Consider the following 16189-nt stretch of genomic DNA (forward strand, 5'->3'; position numbering starts at 1 on the left):
GTGTGCCTAACTAGCTTGGCCTTTTTCTCGGCCTCCATTCTGTCAAGGGTCTTCTTCTTCTCCGGGCACTAGTTTGTTCTGTGGTCGGAGTCAGATCCATGGAAGTGACAGAAGAGTTTTTTGGGGTCACGCGAAGGTCCACGACCTCGGCCCCTTCCTCTGCCGCGACCTCTGCCTCGTGCCCCTGACGAAGGTTGCTTGTCATTTGAGCGTTGGGGCTCCGGCTCTGGTGGTGTCATGAAGGGATCGAAGGTTATCTGATCCTCATCTTCGTGCGAAGTTTCCAGAGGTAAGATGAGCTGGTGAGCTGGCTGCTTCTCTTGCTGCCATGTTTGCTGGTTGTATTTTTCAGCCTGACGCATGATTCTTCTTTGCTCGACCCTTCTGCGGTGGTCGGCGTCCGACTTCGCGTACTTTTCTGCTTCTGAATAAAGCTCCTCTAGAGTCCTCGGAGGCTCTCTTATGAGGTGGGAAGCAAGCTGACCAGGCAGAAGTCCCTCGATGCATTTTTCTATCTCATCTTTCTCAGGGAAGTTTGGAATTTGAGCTTTCTTTTGGACGAACCTCCGGAAGTAGTCATAGAGAGGTTCGCGGTCATGCTGGGGGCACTTGAAATCTTTGACAGTGTTAGTAGTGAGCCTTCTGAAGCCCTGGAAGTCCTGTAGGAGCCTTCCTTTCAGCTGATACCAGTTGTTGATTGATTGCGGAGGCAGGTACGAATACCAGTTAGCCACAGAACCTTCACAGGCCATGACGAAGGACTTGGCCATGGTGGAGTCGTCACCTCCGGCCGAAGTGATGGTTGCTTCGTAGGCCATGAGGAACTGAGTTGGATCTGTTATAGCGTTGTACTTGGGGAGCTGAATTGGCTTGTAGCCGAGCGGCCATGAAGTTCGCTGCAAAGCGACTGAGAGTGGCGAGGTCGGGTCAAATGGGAGGTTGACCGGCGGTGGCCTTTGGTTCTCATTATGAACAAAGGCTGCCTGGAGTATGACGCGGTTTTCTTGGTGGGAGGAACCTTCGGGCATTTCTTGGTATGCCCTCTGTAAGCTCTCAACTTCTGCCTCCATCTCTGCTAGCCTGCGCCTGGTCTCGGCTAGCTTGTTTGCTTGGTCCATTGCCCTCTTTTTGGTGGCAAGCTGTGCTTCGATGTTCTTTTTCTTCTTTTCAAGGGCTTTGAGCTTGAGTGCTGCTTCTGTGAGTTGATGAGCTTCGGTGTTTTCAGTGTTATCAAACAGGTCTCCATGAGGGGCAGCTTCGTTGTTGATGTCTTCCATTTGTGGGTTGGCTCCTTCGTGCTGCGGTTGAGGACCGTCGAGGTTGCGGCCAAACTCAGTGGAGGTGCTTGTGGTGCCGGCGGTGGCTTTCTTCTTTGCTGGGGCCATCGAGGGTTGTTTTACGTGCTGGAACGGTGGGCGCCGCTGTTGGGATCTCTGCTTTGTAGATGCCCAGACAGGGAGCATGAACAGTAAGAAGGGTGACAATGAAAATATGTGTCGAACTCTCCAATAGTGATTAGAAAATTCAACCTCTTACACTGTGGAGAGAGGGGGCTATTTATACCCCTAGCCCTCGGCCGGATTTTCCTAAATTGCCCCCTCCCAACTCATTTACAGCTCACTCTTAGCCGGTTCCGGGGTAATATTACAAGGTGAGAGGTTTACAAATCCGACATTCTCACGTATTCGGGAGGTGTACAGATCCGACCTTCTCACATATTCACGTTTCGCTCACATGTCTTCAACCGATGAAGGACACGACAACCTTCGGGTACCTCCGGGAGTTTGGGCCCTGGAGGTTTCATCAACGATAGACCAGCCGTCATCCTCGTCCCCGGTCGTGGGATCTTCTCCCGAAGGTCTTGATCTTCGAGTTTATTCTTCCGGGTGGCCGGTCGCCACCTTCGGCACGACGGAAGTGGTACCCTTCAGTCCGAAGGTCTTGGTGTTTGGGCTGGCGCCTCTGTGCAGCCACCCGTTGCCTTCGGCCTTCAGAAGGTTATATCCTTCGGACCGAAGGTCATGGTTTCTGAGCTTGCGCTTCTTAGAGTTCGTCCGATACCTTCGGGTATGCTTGGCTCCATTTCGTTGTGGCCCTGCAAACATGTTAGGGAGCATTTCTGAGGGTGAGGGGTTGACCCGAAGGTCCAATCCCCAACAACGAGAAAGACTGCATAGTAGTATGTTATACGCAGCTAAAAAAAAGAAAAGAAATGCAGCTCCAGTGCTCCACTCATGGCATCCAAATCCTGAGGGTGAACATGTATGTTACAAGACTTTTAGTGTGAGCGCAAAAGACAATACGAATTTGCAAGAATGTGTACACTCTCCAGTGTGTCCAAGCAAACCTGAAACCTGTTATGTTAGAAAATGTCTAGTCACGAATGACTCAGACTCATGGACACGGAGGGGGGTAGTACTATATAAGTATGCAGCAGGGGCAAAACTTTAGCACGGCGAAAGCTTGGGTCGCAAAGACAGCCTCGTCCTCGATCCAGTGCTCGGAGGCGAACAACAACTCGAGTGACAGACAATGGCAACCGCAACCCCTACTATCGTGCTCGTCCCGCTCTGCGTCCCCAGCCACCTCCCGTCCTTGTTTGAGGCCGGCAAGCGGCTGGTCAGCACCAGCGGCGGCGCCATGTCGCTCACGGTGCTCTTCATGCAGATGACCATGGACGACAGCCTGATGTCCAGCGTCGCCGACTTCATCCGCCGGGAGTCCGGGTCCGGCCTGGACATCCGCTTCCACCACCTCCCCGCCGTGGAGCTCCCCACCGACACGCCCGGCGTCGAGAACTTCATCATGCGCTTCATCCAGCTCCACGCGCCGCACGTCAAGGCCGCCCTCTCCGGCCTGGCCTCCCCGGTCGCCGGCGTCGTCGTCGACTACTTCTGCACCACCCTGTTCGACGCCATCCGCGAGCTCGCAATGCCCGTGTACGTGTACGTGCCGTGCTCCTCCGCCGTTCTCTCGCTCATGCTGCGCCTGCCGGCCCTCGACGAGGAGGTGGCGGGGGATCTCGGGGACATGGAAGGAGCGGTGGATGTGCCCGGGCTGCCGCCGCTGCCGGCCGCCCTCCTGCCGACGCCGCTGATGAAGAAAGGCCCGGACTACGCGTGGATGGTGTACCACGGCGGACGCTTCATGGAGGCCGCCGGCATCATCGTGTACACGGTGGCCGTGCTGGAGGGGGCCGTCCTCACCGCCATCGCCGACGGCCGCTGCGTGCCCGGACGCCGCGCTCCGACCGTCTACGCGGTCGGCCCCGCGGTGTCTGCGCCGGTCAAGGCACCCGGCGAGCAGCCGCACCGGTGCGTGGCGTGGCTCGACGCGCAGCCGCCGGCGTCCGTCGTGCTGCTCTGCTTCGGGAGCATGGGCGGTAGCTTCCCCGCGCCGCAGGTGAGCGCGATCGCTGCCGCGCTCGAGCGCAGCGGGCACCGGTTCCTGTGGGTGCTCCGTGGCCCCGTACCGGCCGGCAGCCACTCGCCGTACCCGTCCGACGCCAACGTCGACGAGCTCCTCCCGGAAGGGTTCCTGGAGAGGACCAAGGACAGGGGCCTCGTGTGGCCCACGTGGGCGCCGCAGAAGGCCATCATCGCCCACGCCGCCGTCGGCGGGTTCGTGACCCACTGCGGGTGGAACTCAATCCTCGAGAGCCTGTGGCACGGCGTGCCGATGGCGCCGTGGCCGCAGCACGCGGACCAGCACATGTGCGCGTTCCAGCTCGTGTCCGTGGTGGGCGCCGCCGTGGGCATGGAGGTGAACAGGAAGCGGGGCAACTTCGTGGAGGCCGCGGAGCTGGAGCGGGCGGTGCGGAGCCTGATGGGCGACGGGTCGGAGGAGGGGCGGAGGGCGCGGGAGAAGGCCGCGGAGATGAAGGCCGCGTGCCGGAAGGCCGTGGCGGAGGGCGGGTCGTCGCACGCCGCGCTGCAGAAACTGGCCCGGGAGATGTTACAACGTGGCGGATGCGAGGCTGAGGCTTCTGCTGCTGCAAGCCTGTAAACCGGGCCCTGGTTCGCTACTGTGGTGGCTGTTGCTGTATCCTGTCTCTGCGTCTGCGTCTCCTACGTTTGCAGAACTTTCGTAGCTCTATTTGGCTTGAATAATTAATGTTCTGTTGAGTCACAATGTTGTGTATGTTCTGTTGTGAGGTTTTCTGCAAACAGTTGGGTAATTGTTGGAGACAAGAAAGATTGATCTTTGGTGCGCCGTGCGCGGCGAGAATTGTTACTTGAGAGATTGGGTGCATGTAGGCTTTCCCTATATCAACCTATGTTGGCTGTTTGTTTTGATTTGGCCAAAATATTGTGCATGCATTTTGAAAACAGTTAGAGTGTTTTTTGCTCTTCACATGGGAAATTCGCCTTAAGAGAGGTGTATCGGGAATTCTTGGAGATGCTCTAACTTCATCTACAACAACAACACCAATAATGTGTAAGAACTCTGAAATGAAAAAATATTCACGTAATTTGATATTTTTTTGTGGAAGTTTTATATATCAAACTTTATAAATGTTGATAGCTTCATGTGAAGTTTAACTTTTTGTTAAAAGACTTTCTTAGGAGGGCATATCTTTATTCTCTCAAGCACCTTGTAATAAGACAGTTTCATGGGCGTATTGTTGTTAGTTGTTACTCAACTTCACTCAGGATCTGTTTGAATACAATTAGCTCTAGATGATCCAAACAGGGGGCTAAATCTGAATTAAAAATGGGCCAACCTCAACTAAAATTTTGTCATTAGTCTTCCAAACCAAAAACCAAAATTCCCTAAAGTTATCCTCCCGCAGCACGTGCTTGGCACATGGATATAAACAATTTTTCTCATACTGCAGCTAAAAGTTTAGCCAGGTATCCAAATAAGATATGGCTAATTTTAACCTCTTAAATTTAAACTATAGAATATTAGTCCTGATTAAATTTATTTTTAATCCATCCAAATAGATCCTAAGCAATTCCAAGAAAGATGCTCAGTCCTTGGATTATTTGGGAACTCAAAAAACGCACCCATTCTTGACGACGAGCGTATGCACCGCGGCACATTGTCGATAACCCAGAACATTAAGGCTGTGTTCGGCTGGCTGGTGCTGATTTTTTGTGAAAGAAAAATACTGTTGGCTGGCTGGTGCTGGTGCTGGTTTTGTGTGAGAGAAATTTATCCTGGAATTGTCGGCGACCGTGGGAAACTAAAACCAACCAATCCCCACCGATGGGGACACCGACGGTGGTGTTCGTCACCGGCCACCACACGTTGGATGCTAATTAAGCAGCGGCAGCAGGGCGCCATGTCGCTCACCGTGTTCCTTTGCTTCGGGAACAGGGGATGGATGAGCGCGGTGCAGGCGCGCAGCGGGCAGAGCTTCCTGTGGGTGCTGCGCGGCCCGCCGGCCGGCAGCTCGCTGTACCCGACGAACGCGGACCTCGGTGATCTGCTCCCCGCCCACGCCGCCGTGAGAGGCTTCGGGCTTCGTGATCCACTGCGGCTGGAACTCGATCCTGGAGAGCCTGTGGCACGGCGTGCCCATGGCGCCGTGGCCGCTCAACGCGTTCGAACTCGTGGCGTGCATGGGCGTCGCCGTTGAGCTTCGGGCGGTCGGCACGCCACGCGGAGGGATGGCAGCTCAGCTTTGTTGAGGCGGCGGAGCTGGAGCGCGCGGTGCGCAGCTTGATGGGCGGGTCGGAGGAGGGGAAGAAGGCGAGGGAGAAGGCCGCGGAGATGAAGGCCGCGTGCAGGAACGCCGTGGAGGAGGGTGGGGCCGGCGTCGCATGCGGCATTGTTGCCACGCAGAGAGTGGTGCAGGATGCGCTAGATTGCCGTCATAAACCGCACCGAGATTGCCGTCCTCCGCGGCGCCGTTGAGCGTGGGGGCGTCGCGCCGGTGGGCGTGGCCCGCAACCGACCATCTGGACGAACTCCGACCGTGACGACCGGCGGGTCGGAGAACGCGAGGCGTCGAGGAAGAGCGCGCGAGGAAACGACATGGCCGCTGGACGCCGGACGCTTCGCCGTCGGCGGCACCGGGCGGCGCGATCTTACTGGCTGCGCCGGCCGTGGGCGCAAAGGACGTACGAACTACGACGTGCCTCGCTGCGGCGGCGCGGCCTGCGCAGGGCCGCGGATGCCGGATGGCACCGTCATGGCAGGCACGGTGGCGGCTGTATCGTGGGAGTAGGGCGGCGCTTGTTCCATTGCCGGTCGAGGGGCAAGATCGAAGGGCCGCCGGCTCGGATTCGAACGCACGGTACAACCGCGAGCCGTCGCGTTGGCGGGACGTAGGTATTGAACTGGAACTGCACAACGGACGACATGGGCCGTATTTGGGCCCAAGTCGGACCATCCAAATTAGCGGGTGGGCTTCACTTTTGCCTCAAACAACGCATTGGGAGCCGCTAGTTTACGCTGTGTGATAGTCCAAAAAAAAAAATTCTCGATGCTCCAGCGTGGCATGTTCCGTTCTTTCTTATTCAAACATACATTCCCCAGGCAGAGAGCTAAAAAGTAGGAGTGGCTTGAATTGTTCGCTAGGAGACGTTTTTTAAACCTGGCCCTAGATCAATATCTGGTACCTCAAAAGTGTCGTGATAATTTAGACTCTGTCCTATACCACTAGGTTATACGAAAAAAAAATGTTTACTGTTGAAAAACAGCAAAACTTAAAATAAAAAGGTAGAATTTGTACTTCACCTACAAAGTTGGTTGATCCACTGTCGAAAATTCCGTTAATGTGATAAACTTAGTTACAACAACCGACCAAGAGCAAACTGACGAGCTATGTTAGTTACAAGTACTCTAATAATTGTGTACTGATGCATCTTTGAAAGAAGATGGTGGTGAAGCAAGAGTTTGTTCGGCGACCGCATAAATAGTGTAGGACTGGTAGAATGAATAGTATTCTATGAGAGGAAATAAACCGAAACAAGTCGAGACAAGCCAAGACAAGACAAGCCGAACAGCCTACAAAAATTGTACGCGTTAGTGAGTACCATTGCGATCTAGTACTTCATAGTATTCTGGTCACAATTGATTGAGGAGTATGGCGTCCCTTTCTGATCCAAAGATAAGATGCCATGATGGACGTTTGGAGATCGACTCCTCCGGGACTTGATATGGACAGTAAAAAACTTGGGGTAATAACAAGTTTATATTACAGTCTACAAGTGGCAATAGTTATGCATCTTTCAAAAGCCGGCCGTGAAGTTACTTTCAGATCACTCGGCCACTTGCAGTCTATTTTCCTTCTGCTCTTTCATTCATCACATCAACATAAACACAGTGGAATGTATCTGACATCTGGACAGCAACTACACTGATAGACATGCACAGGCAAAAGAAAAAAATTTCGATATGGGAGAAAAATACTCTGGTTTAGTGTAAGAGAAAAATACTATTGACTAATGCAGCGAATAGAGTGTTTGGGGTACTGTTGGGTACCCATCCGATCAACATGTAACAAAGACAGTACGATGTGAGAGCCAACCAATAAGACACCACTGGAATAAATAGCACATAATGTTACCACAATTATCAGAGCTAGGACACAACATCAATACACGGCCTGCACAGACTACAGTTTGATTTAGCACAGGCCACTGGATTACACATCCGGTAATCCATGCATACTCACACACACACAGCAATTACTCTAGCAGTTCCTGCTTAAATTGCCAGCAGGTTAGGTTACAACAATCAGCATCATCAACTAGGTTTTGTGGCACATACACCTCCGGCCGGTGCACGTCACGTTATTACAGGAGGCGATGTGAGCCGCCAATAAGTTAGCACGTAGAGCAATGCAATACACGACACTGGGGGGTAGCAGGGTAGACGCACGCACGCACAATTGACACATACATGTGCTGCTAGCTAGCTGCATGACAGAAGAGAGAGAGCATGCTTAGTAGATAGGTTTATCTGATCTGGAAGTGGTTCGGCGGCGGGTTCCCCTGGTGGCCCCGGCCGTCCTGGTCGGCGTGGCGGCACCCGTCGCCAGCGCCGCCGCCGCCGCCGCCACCGTTGCTGCTGCCGCCGCCGCCGCCGCCGTGCCCGTGCGTGTCCGCCGCGCTCTTCCGGCGGCGCTCGTTGTGCCCCGCCAGGCGCAGGCGGCAGCTGCGCTTGTTCTCGTCGAACTCCGACAGCTCGTGGAACCTGCAAAGAAAAGGTAAACGAAGATCGAGAGCACCAATGTTACTAATTACCAGCAGATGGATGCAACGCCATGAAAAAAAAAAACTTGACCTGCGGGGTAAGACCGCCCCCACGGCATTGTTTGAGAGGAAGAATGACCTTCTCACAGCAGGTCAAAAAAACTCCGAACTCATGCCCCACCCGTACACGGAGAGCCGTCGCTTTGTGAGTTAGGCCGGGCTCCACAGTGCTTTGGACATGAGGCAGGCGAGGGGGTTTTTTTAACCGGAGGCGAAAATTCGCCCCTTCCGGAGATCGAACCCACGACCTCGGGAGTGCTGCCGGAACCGCCCCCACATCCTTTGGCAACGCCATGAAAGTAAACCATGGCCATTTATCTGAACCAGTGTACAGCTTTTACGCGCGCGTATACTGCCGTCAAATCTCATCGGAGTGACACGGCGACGCGACCACGAGGGGACTGCGTACGGAGAGGGTACGAAGTGCACCGGCGAGCATTCAAAACGAATCGCCGAAAGCTATCAGCCCTGCCGGCCATGGCATCCATTCCAGGGCTTCAATTCACTGACGACGCTCGGAATCTGGTGCCGTGCGTGCGGTCGGACATGCGCGAGCGCGCAAAAGCGGCGACAACAAAAGCAAGCGTCGAGGCCGTATCAGTCCTATCGACCGATCCCAACAAAGGTCGAAAAGAAACGTTGAATCTTCCAAGTTTCAGCAGTGAATTTGTTTTAAGCAGCACTCAGGACGTTAATTTGGAAAAGAGCACCTGAAAAACATCAGAGCTAGTGTTGTCTTGTCTGCTTCCCGCTACCGTTTCCGACATGAAAAAGGTTATAAGCTATAGCAGAATGATGCAGGACCATGCTACCTAAACATATTTATATCTGCAATACGCACATCTAGATATTTTTTTTAGTAAAATACGCTGTGGATCCTTAAACTAGTCGACCTGTTCTGTTTAGGTCCATGAACTTCGAAAATGCATTTTTAGGTCCACGATCTATTCAAGTGTCACTTGAGATCCAAAACACCTCTAACCAGCGTTGACTGCCTACGTGGACTGCCACGTCGGATCCAACGTGTCCACAAGTCGCCACACGTGCCTCCACCCCCTGCGCCTCCTTCTCTGCAGCAGCCGCCAGCTCCACCTTGCCTGCAGCGCCGCCGGCTCAGGGCGGAGCCTGCAGTGTCGCCGGCGCCTGCACGCCACGCGCGAGGCCACCCCGTGCCGTGCGTGCCCCTGGCGGCACGCAGGGGCGCTAGCCGGCCGCCGCTGGCCGCCCGGCCGCACGTCTTGCCCGCCGGCGCAACCACCGTCAGGCTGCCGTTCCTCACCTGCCCGGCCGGGGCAGCTTGCGTCGCCCCTGCCTTGCCTACGCGGGCCCTGCGCGCACGCCACTGGGCCGCTGCCGCCGCTCCTGGTGCCCCTGTGCGCGCCCTCGTGGCTGCCCGCGCGGTCGCAAACTGCTCGGCCGCGGGCTCGCCCGCGCTGCCACCCCCGACTCGCCTGCGCACGGCCGCCGTCCAGCCTGCACGCCGTCTTCACACCGCCGTCAATGCCACGATCGAGAATTTGAGGACCCCGGCCGCCGCGCCCCTGCAATAGAAGGGGGAGGAGCAGGACCTGCCGCCGTCGTCCCTGGGAGCTAGGAGCCCTGTCCGCCCCATCTGGAGGTGCTGCCGCCCTCACCACGCCGCCTGCGGGGCCGTGCGCCACTGCTGGCGCCTTGACCTGCCGCCAGTGAGCGGCGAGGCGGCAAGAGAGGCGAGCGGGGGCAGGGATGGCGCGTGCATGGCCCCGTGTGGGGGTGCGGCGAGCCTCCCCGGCCGGGCGCAGGACGGGTAGCGGCGGCGAGGCGGCGGCGGGCGGCGCTTCAACGCCGGAAGCTCTGCACGACGAGGCCAAGGGCCGGGTGAGGGCTCAAATAGGTAGAGGGGAGGGAGGAGGAGCCGTGGGTGCGAGGAATCGATGAATGGCTCACCGGAGAGGACGAATCGATGGTGGCCGGCGTCGGGTAAGGAGCTCGTGGCGGCGCGCACAGGAGAGCAGCGCACGGCGTGCGCGTGGGAGGCGCACGGAGCAGGGCCTGGCCGCCTAGCGGCGCGAGCCAGGAGGCGCGCGAGGAGGAGGCCTGGGAGTGGTGGCCGGGGCGCGGCGTGGAGGAGCGAGAGCGGCGCGAGGCGGCGCGGGCCTGTAGCAGGGGAGCGGCGTGCGCAAGGAGCAGGGGAGGCACGCGCGAAACCAGGCGGCGCCCAGGCGGGGCCGGCACCGGACCGGCGCGCGCCGCACGTCGCGTGGGGAGAGAGGAGAGGAGGGGGGAGCTGGGGTTCGCCGGAGGGGGAGCTGGGCAGGACGCCGGCGCAACAGCGAGCAGCTCAGCAGGGCGGTGAGGCACGCGTGGCGACTCGTGGCCACGTTGGATCCGACGTGGCGGTCCACGTAAGCAATCAACGCTGGTCAGATGTGTTTTGGACCTCAAGTGACACACTTGAATAGATCGTGGACCTAAAAATGCATTTTCGAAGTTCATGGACCTAAACAGAACATGTCGACTAGTTTAAGGACCCCCAGTGCATTTTACTCTATTTTTTTCCTCTTAGTTTGATGCTTTATAATAGGTAGAATAAAATGTACTTTTGATCGATGAGAACCTCAAGACGGGATTAGCACTTGCAGAGTTAATTTTTAGCAAGAATATGAATTAATTAGGTTCATTAGGAGCATCAAGGAGATACTGAAAGAACGTGAACATGGACCCTGTCCAGGACGTACACTAGCTCTAAATCAAAGGACCACACAAATGTTTTATTTGTTACACTTAAAACCCCTCATGACTAGTGAGCTAGTATGAAACAATTATTGTAGTGTAAACGCCTCAACAGCGCTAGGACAGCATGAACAGTACCACAGCCAGAACCAGGGACCTTATTGCAACAAGAACTAGTCTCCTGCAGATATTAACATCAGGCTACAACAGCTACCACCGAGTTTGCAGATGCCCTGCCCATGTGATGCACATGCATGAGAGACTTGGAAAAGTCTCACAGGATGCTGGTGTGGTGAGCTAGAACAAGATCAACAGTGAAGTGACTTAATCTCATATGGAAAATCCAGTCCACCATGACACATCCATATGCTGCAAGTGCTTGCCACTTGCAGTTTATGCTCTGAAACATGGAGCAGCAAGATGGCCCAACGAGCATATGTAAAGAAAGCATCAGGGACAGAGACCAGAACGATCTGTTGACCACAACTTGACTCGTCTAATCCTCGCAACAAAAAACTTGACTCATCTAAGACAACAACTAGCTATGTATGTTCCACATCATCAGCGCACAACATGCCACTGATCAGGGAGCGAGCTCATCAGATTTGGCAAAGACGTGCAGGCCTCGCACCTGAATTGGGAAGGCCAAATCTGCCTGGCCGGGAGAAGCCAGGGCGGCTGGGTCCGGACCTAAACCCTGCCCGGCCGGCAACTCCTCCTCCTCCTTGGCCGGTCAAGCTCAGCTCTCACAGTCTCACACCCCACCGACGAAAAGCTAACGCCGCCTTGGGGCCCAACCCAACGGAGAGCACAACCCACTAGCCTTTCAGAGCAAGCAAGGGGGAAAGGACAATGATGTCCACCACCATGTACGCTCGCTCTCGCCCTCATGTGGACGAACGGAATGCGAGTGGCGATGCCTTGGTGCACCAGCAAAGCAAGAATCAGCTTGAGGTGAAAGCATGAGAACCTTACCCTGCTTCCTCTTTTGTAAAATTACTAAACTGCTGGGGGAAATGAAATGCATAGATGGGCCTACCATCACCACTTACTCCATATATTCTCTCAAAAAAAAGAGAGATACTACTGCAACCACTCACTAGTTACTCCACATGCAGAGCGTCCTAGAACAGTAACTTCCACTGATCCCTTTTTCGAGTGCATCAGGGAGTGTGGCGTAGTACATACCATATTATCAGTTTGGCTCACACGATCAGACAGACCACTAGTTAGACCATTGTTTGCTGCAGTCACCAAAAGAGGAACCCCCTATATCCAAATCCTCCTGTTAGATATAGTGCTATTTTTGCAGTTGGTGGAAAGCCAAGAACCAAACAGATCAGGAGGGCATGGTCAGAGCAAGAGCTTGCATGACAGAAACGAAACGACCGCAAGATCTTGGCTGAGACCAGGTCATTAGGACGACGAGGACATAAGGGCTACCAAGCTCATCATGCACCTCAGGAGGTGGTTTTCTTCTTCTTCTTCTTAATTTTAAGCAAGCTGATTTTCTTTTCGTTTTTCTCAACGAATTAAGCAAACTAACTCGTTTCATGTAGCAGTAGTACGGACTGGAAGCGCCCGGTGTTGTCGAGCAGGTCGAGCGCGGATTGCCATCCGCGTGGTGTGGCGCGCGCCATGTGGGCAGATGGTTTGGGCGGGGAGCGGGGCTTACCGGCTGCATTGCTGGCAGAATCGCTGGCGGAGGCCGGCGACGAGCACGACGGGGGACTTGGAGTGCGTCTGGCACACCTTGTGCCTCCGGTTGTACTGCGCCGCCTCGTTCAGGTCGGCGTTGCACCGCTCCGCCTGGCACCTCGGCCCGCCGCCCGCCGCCGCGCCCCTCCTCGCCGGCACCGGGGACGGGGAGGAGCTAGAGGCGCCTCCCACGGCCGCAAGCTTGGGGGGCTTCTGGTCCTCCTCCTCTTCCGCGTGCGGCGGAAGCGCCCCGTCGGCCGAGCCGGAGCCGGAGCTCGAGCCCTCGCCAGCCGCCGCGGCGGCGGCGAGCGCGGCCATGGACGCCGCCGCCACCGCCGAGCTCGACGAGCCCCTACGGGACTTGTCCCTGCGGTCCATGGAGGCTCCGGCGAGCGAGGGAGGAGCGGCCCGGGAGCTGGAACTCTGGAGCTGCGATGGCTGGTTAATTTGCTAAGCGCTCATGAGTGGAAACCTGGAAGTAAGTCCGGAAGACGAAGTAGGGAAGCGGCTGGGGGGGAAAAAGGTAGAGAGGGATATAAAGGCGGGTGCCGTGTGTGTGTGGAGGCAGGGCGCCCATGTGGGCCCCGCACCACAGCTGCTTCGTGTCCGTACGTGTATGCATACACTTGCACATGTACATGTACATGCCCTGTGTGTGTTTTCGTGCCTACTATGCGCAAGTCAAATGTACGTATGCTCTACTAGTTGCTGTCAGAGAGGCAAAGGTCAGGTGGACCTGCGATAATGGTACGGTGGATGTAGGGACACACAGATTGAAGCTGGTAGAAGCCTAGAACCCCTTCAACTGAAAATAATTTTTGACATGTTGCAAGCCGGTTATGTTTTTTTAAAAAAACATGTTCGTCCGGTTCACTCAAAGTAGTAGTTCATTACCATTTCAAGAAATAACTTCGTCAATTTCGGTATCTGCCAAAATGCAAAACATCTATGGTACGCTTGGATGCATTAACCAGGATAGCTTGCGCGCTCGTATATTTATAGAGGTAGATGACTGCGTGTCTATACCTTCGGTGTGTTCTCTCTCACCGAAGGTATGCCAGCTATAGTATGGTTTATGATAATACTATATCTTTTTTTTTTGAAATTACACAGTACAACTAAGACACTCACAACACATACACACGTATGCAAACCCTACCCGATGAGGCTATGAGTATCTTCGAAAACTGAGCGATATAGAGAAACTGAGCGATATAGATTACGACAGTGATGAGTGGTATCATGAAATGTTATTTATAATAAAGTGTATGATCCTTTGAAAAACAATTCTTACTTGTAGATATACCAAATAAAAATGACTAAAAAGTTTGCCTGCCGATGTTTTCTCATGATGATTATGTGCATATAGTTTGATGGGATTTGCCACCGGCCCACTCTCCACCATTATTCGTGCACGTTAACAAGCCAATAACCACATGATCGTACCTAGTACCATTCAATTGGGCACACCGCCTTCAACTTGCCGGGTTCTTGATCTTTGGTCCTTCAGCTCATCAGCTGCTTGCAATCGACTTGCTTCAGTTTTTTGTCATCGGAGCACCAAACCAAACTGGAGATCGGGCTAGCAGCTAGCTAGGGGGAGCAGAACATAGCTAGGACACCACTACAGTTGCGTCGCATCTCGTCATGTTTCATTCACCCGTCGTGTCCATGTGGTCGTAGCCAGCCGGTCGGGTAGTGGCCAGTCGTCGTCGTTGCGGCCGGCCGGCCTCGATCGCGCGTTGGGTTTCCTTTAAGCTAGCCAGAGGGGTACACGGGCGATCCCGTGCGAGACCCGACGGTACTCGGAGGTCGGAGCAGCAGAGGCACGACATGGGCGATCGTGTCGAGGGGCCGGGGCCGATGGAGTCGATCATGGAGCATGCGCGAGCCGCAGGTCGAAGCGTACCACGCTTTCACTTTCACGCCCCATTTCCCCGTGGGTGGGGTTGGGGCCGGGGCGCATTCATCGCCGATCGACTGGCACGTACGGGTACGGGAGGGAACGACGACGCGTCGTACGCCGGTGGCTGGTGGCTCGGCTCCGGGCCCCGCCATGTTGCTGCCCGGCGACTGATGGGCGGCCGGGCCGGGCCGGGCGCCGTACGCGTGGGGGGGGGGGGCCCTGCTGATCGACGGGGTGATGCAGCGCGGAGGCGACGACGAGGGGCTCGGGGACGGACGGACGGACGGAGAGGGGCCCGGCCGGACGACCGATGACCGGAGCGGACACGGGTGCTGCTGTTCCGCGCGGTTCGATCGGCTGGAAAATGACCGCGGTAATTTCCTGGGAGATGGACGGTGGGGAACGACTGCTGGTGCGGCGACCGGACCGACGACTACCGGCGGTGGATTGTTAGCGCTTTGTCTAGGCAATACTGCATCGTATACAAAAACTAGCACGGTGCCCCGTGTAAATAGTGCGGCAGCTAGTTTTATTATTTATATATTTTTTAAAAAATATTTATTATTATATAGTTTGGTTTTGTTGATTTATTGCTGTTCAATATGAATTCACGCGTAAATAGTGCGCGGTCTTTTTTTCTTGTCACCACATCATGTGTTGTGCAATATGAATTCACGCTAAAAGATAATACAAAGAAACATCTTGTAGTTTTAATTTTAGTAAGAGAGTCTTAATCTTAAGAAGAAGATATGGCTGAGTTAACTGTTTTTATATTATATGTTTTATTGCTAAGAGGGGTTGGCATATCAAAGCATTTAGTGAAAATAATTAAATTATTTATAAATGAAAGATACAATGGTTGCAATTTGAATTACTAACTGAAATTTTACAGTCTTATTGTGGAAAGATGGACCTGGCCACCAAAATTCTAAGTTCATAAGCCGTTAGTTTCCATTGTAAAGACCACTCCATGTCTAAAGTCTTGCTTCTTTTGAATTCTATACTTACGACCTCTTTAATTTACCCTATGTCTGAACTATATCCAATCTCCATATGTAATGATTAGCAGGGTGTTCTCTCTCCTCCAATGCGCAGTTTCTTTTTGGAGAGTGAAGGACAATAATTGTGTCCCTGTTGTTACGCCTTCATGCATATTTTTGCACCATATATTTCCCTATATGGCTGGTGGCATGAATTGATATAGCATCTGAGTCTACATAAACTCCGTTTCTATGATAACTACTCCGGTTGCCCAACCACACTATTTTTTGTTGTTACTGGTCGGCTGATGTTCCAATAGGAGTCTAGGCAGTATGTATGTGAGCCTTGTCACTTCGTATGAACCCACTAAGCCACCTGCCAGAGTCTGTTGTGAGATCTTCATAAACGGGAGATGAAAACAAATTAAAGTTACAAAGAAGCCTTTTTTTTCTTCTTGTCCTTACTCCTTTGACCAAAAGTTTGTCACGCCAACAGCGCTGATTCATCTATCTGCTATTGACCTTCCAAAGTCTGCTTTGATCTACTTGGAATGCCAAATGAATCGTTCGTGTTGCTTGCTCTCGCTCTGGCCACAAAATAGATCCTTGAACTACTTGTGGACGTTCCTATGTCTAGGATGCCAAAAGCTACCAGTATGACGACGGCCGCAGAGATGCCGAATTTT

General features: G+C 54.1%; 2 protein-coding genes across 2 annotated transcripts; one reads left to right on the forward strand and one right to left on the reverse strand.

Moving 5' to 3' along the window:
* Positions 1-2462: 2462 nt before the first annotated feature.
* Positions 2463-4293, forward strand: LOC120688880 (anthocyanidin 3-O-glucosyltransferase 2-like). Its single transcript, XM_039971237.1, has one exon. The coding sequence runs from the start codon at positions 2533-2535 to the stop codon at positions 4003-4005; it is 1473 nt and encodes a 490-aa protein (XP_039827171.1). The 5' UTR covers positions 2463-2532; the 3' UTR covers positions 4006-4293.
* A 3176-nt stretch (positions 4294-7469) lies between these two features.
* On the reverse strand, positions 7470-13138 carry LOC120688889 (squamosa promoter-binding-like protein 13). The gene is made up of 2 exons (XM_039971245.1): positions 12595-13138; positions 7470-8148 (listed from the first exon to the last, which is right to left on the reverse strand). The coding sequence occupies exons 1-2, from the start codon at positions 12993-12995 to the stop codon at positions 7911-7913; spliced, it is 639 nt and encodes a 212-aa protein (XP_039827179.1). The 5' UTR covers positions 12996-13138; the 3' UTR covers positions 7470-7910.
* Positions 13139-16189: the final 3051 nt, after the last annotated feature.

This window comes from Panicum virgatum, chromosome 2K, assembly GCF_016808335.1.
Source record: "Panicum virgatum strain AP13 chromosome 2K, P.virgatum_v5, whole genome shotgun sequence".
NCBI lineage: Eukaryota > Viridiplantae > Streptophyta > Magnoliopsida > Poales > Poaceae > Panicum > Panicum virgatum.

What these genes read in the sequence shown, in the direction of transcription:
- LOC120688880 (XM_039971237.1), top strand. Translation starts at nt 2,533, where the DNA reads ATGGCAACCGCAACCCCTACTATCGTGCTCGTCCCGCTCTGCGTCCCC.
- LOC120688889 (XM_039971245.1), bottom strand. Translation starts at nt 12,995, where the DNA reads ATGGACCGCAGGGACAAGTCCCGTAGGGGCTCGTCGAGCTCGGCGGTG. An exon ending in TTCTGCCAGCAATGCAGCCG is followed by an intron (nt 8,149 to 12,594) that starts GTAAGCCCCGCT and finishes TTTTCTTTGCAG; the next exon opens with GTTCCACGAGCTGTCGGAGT.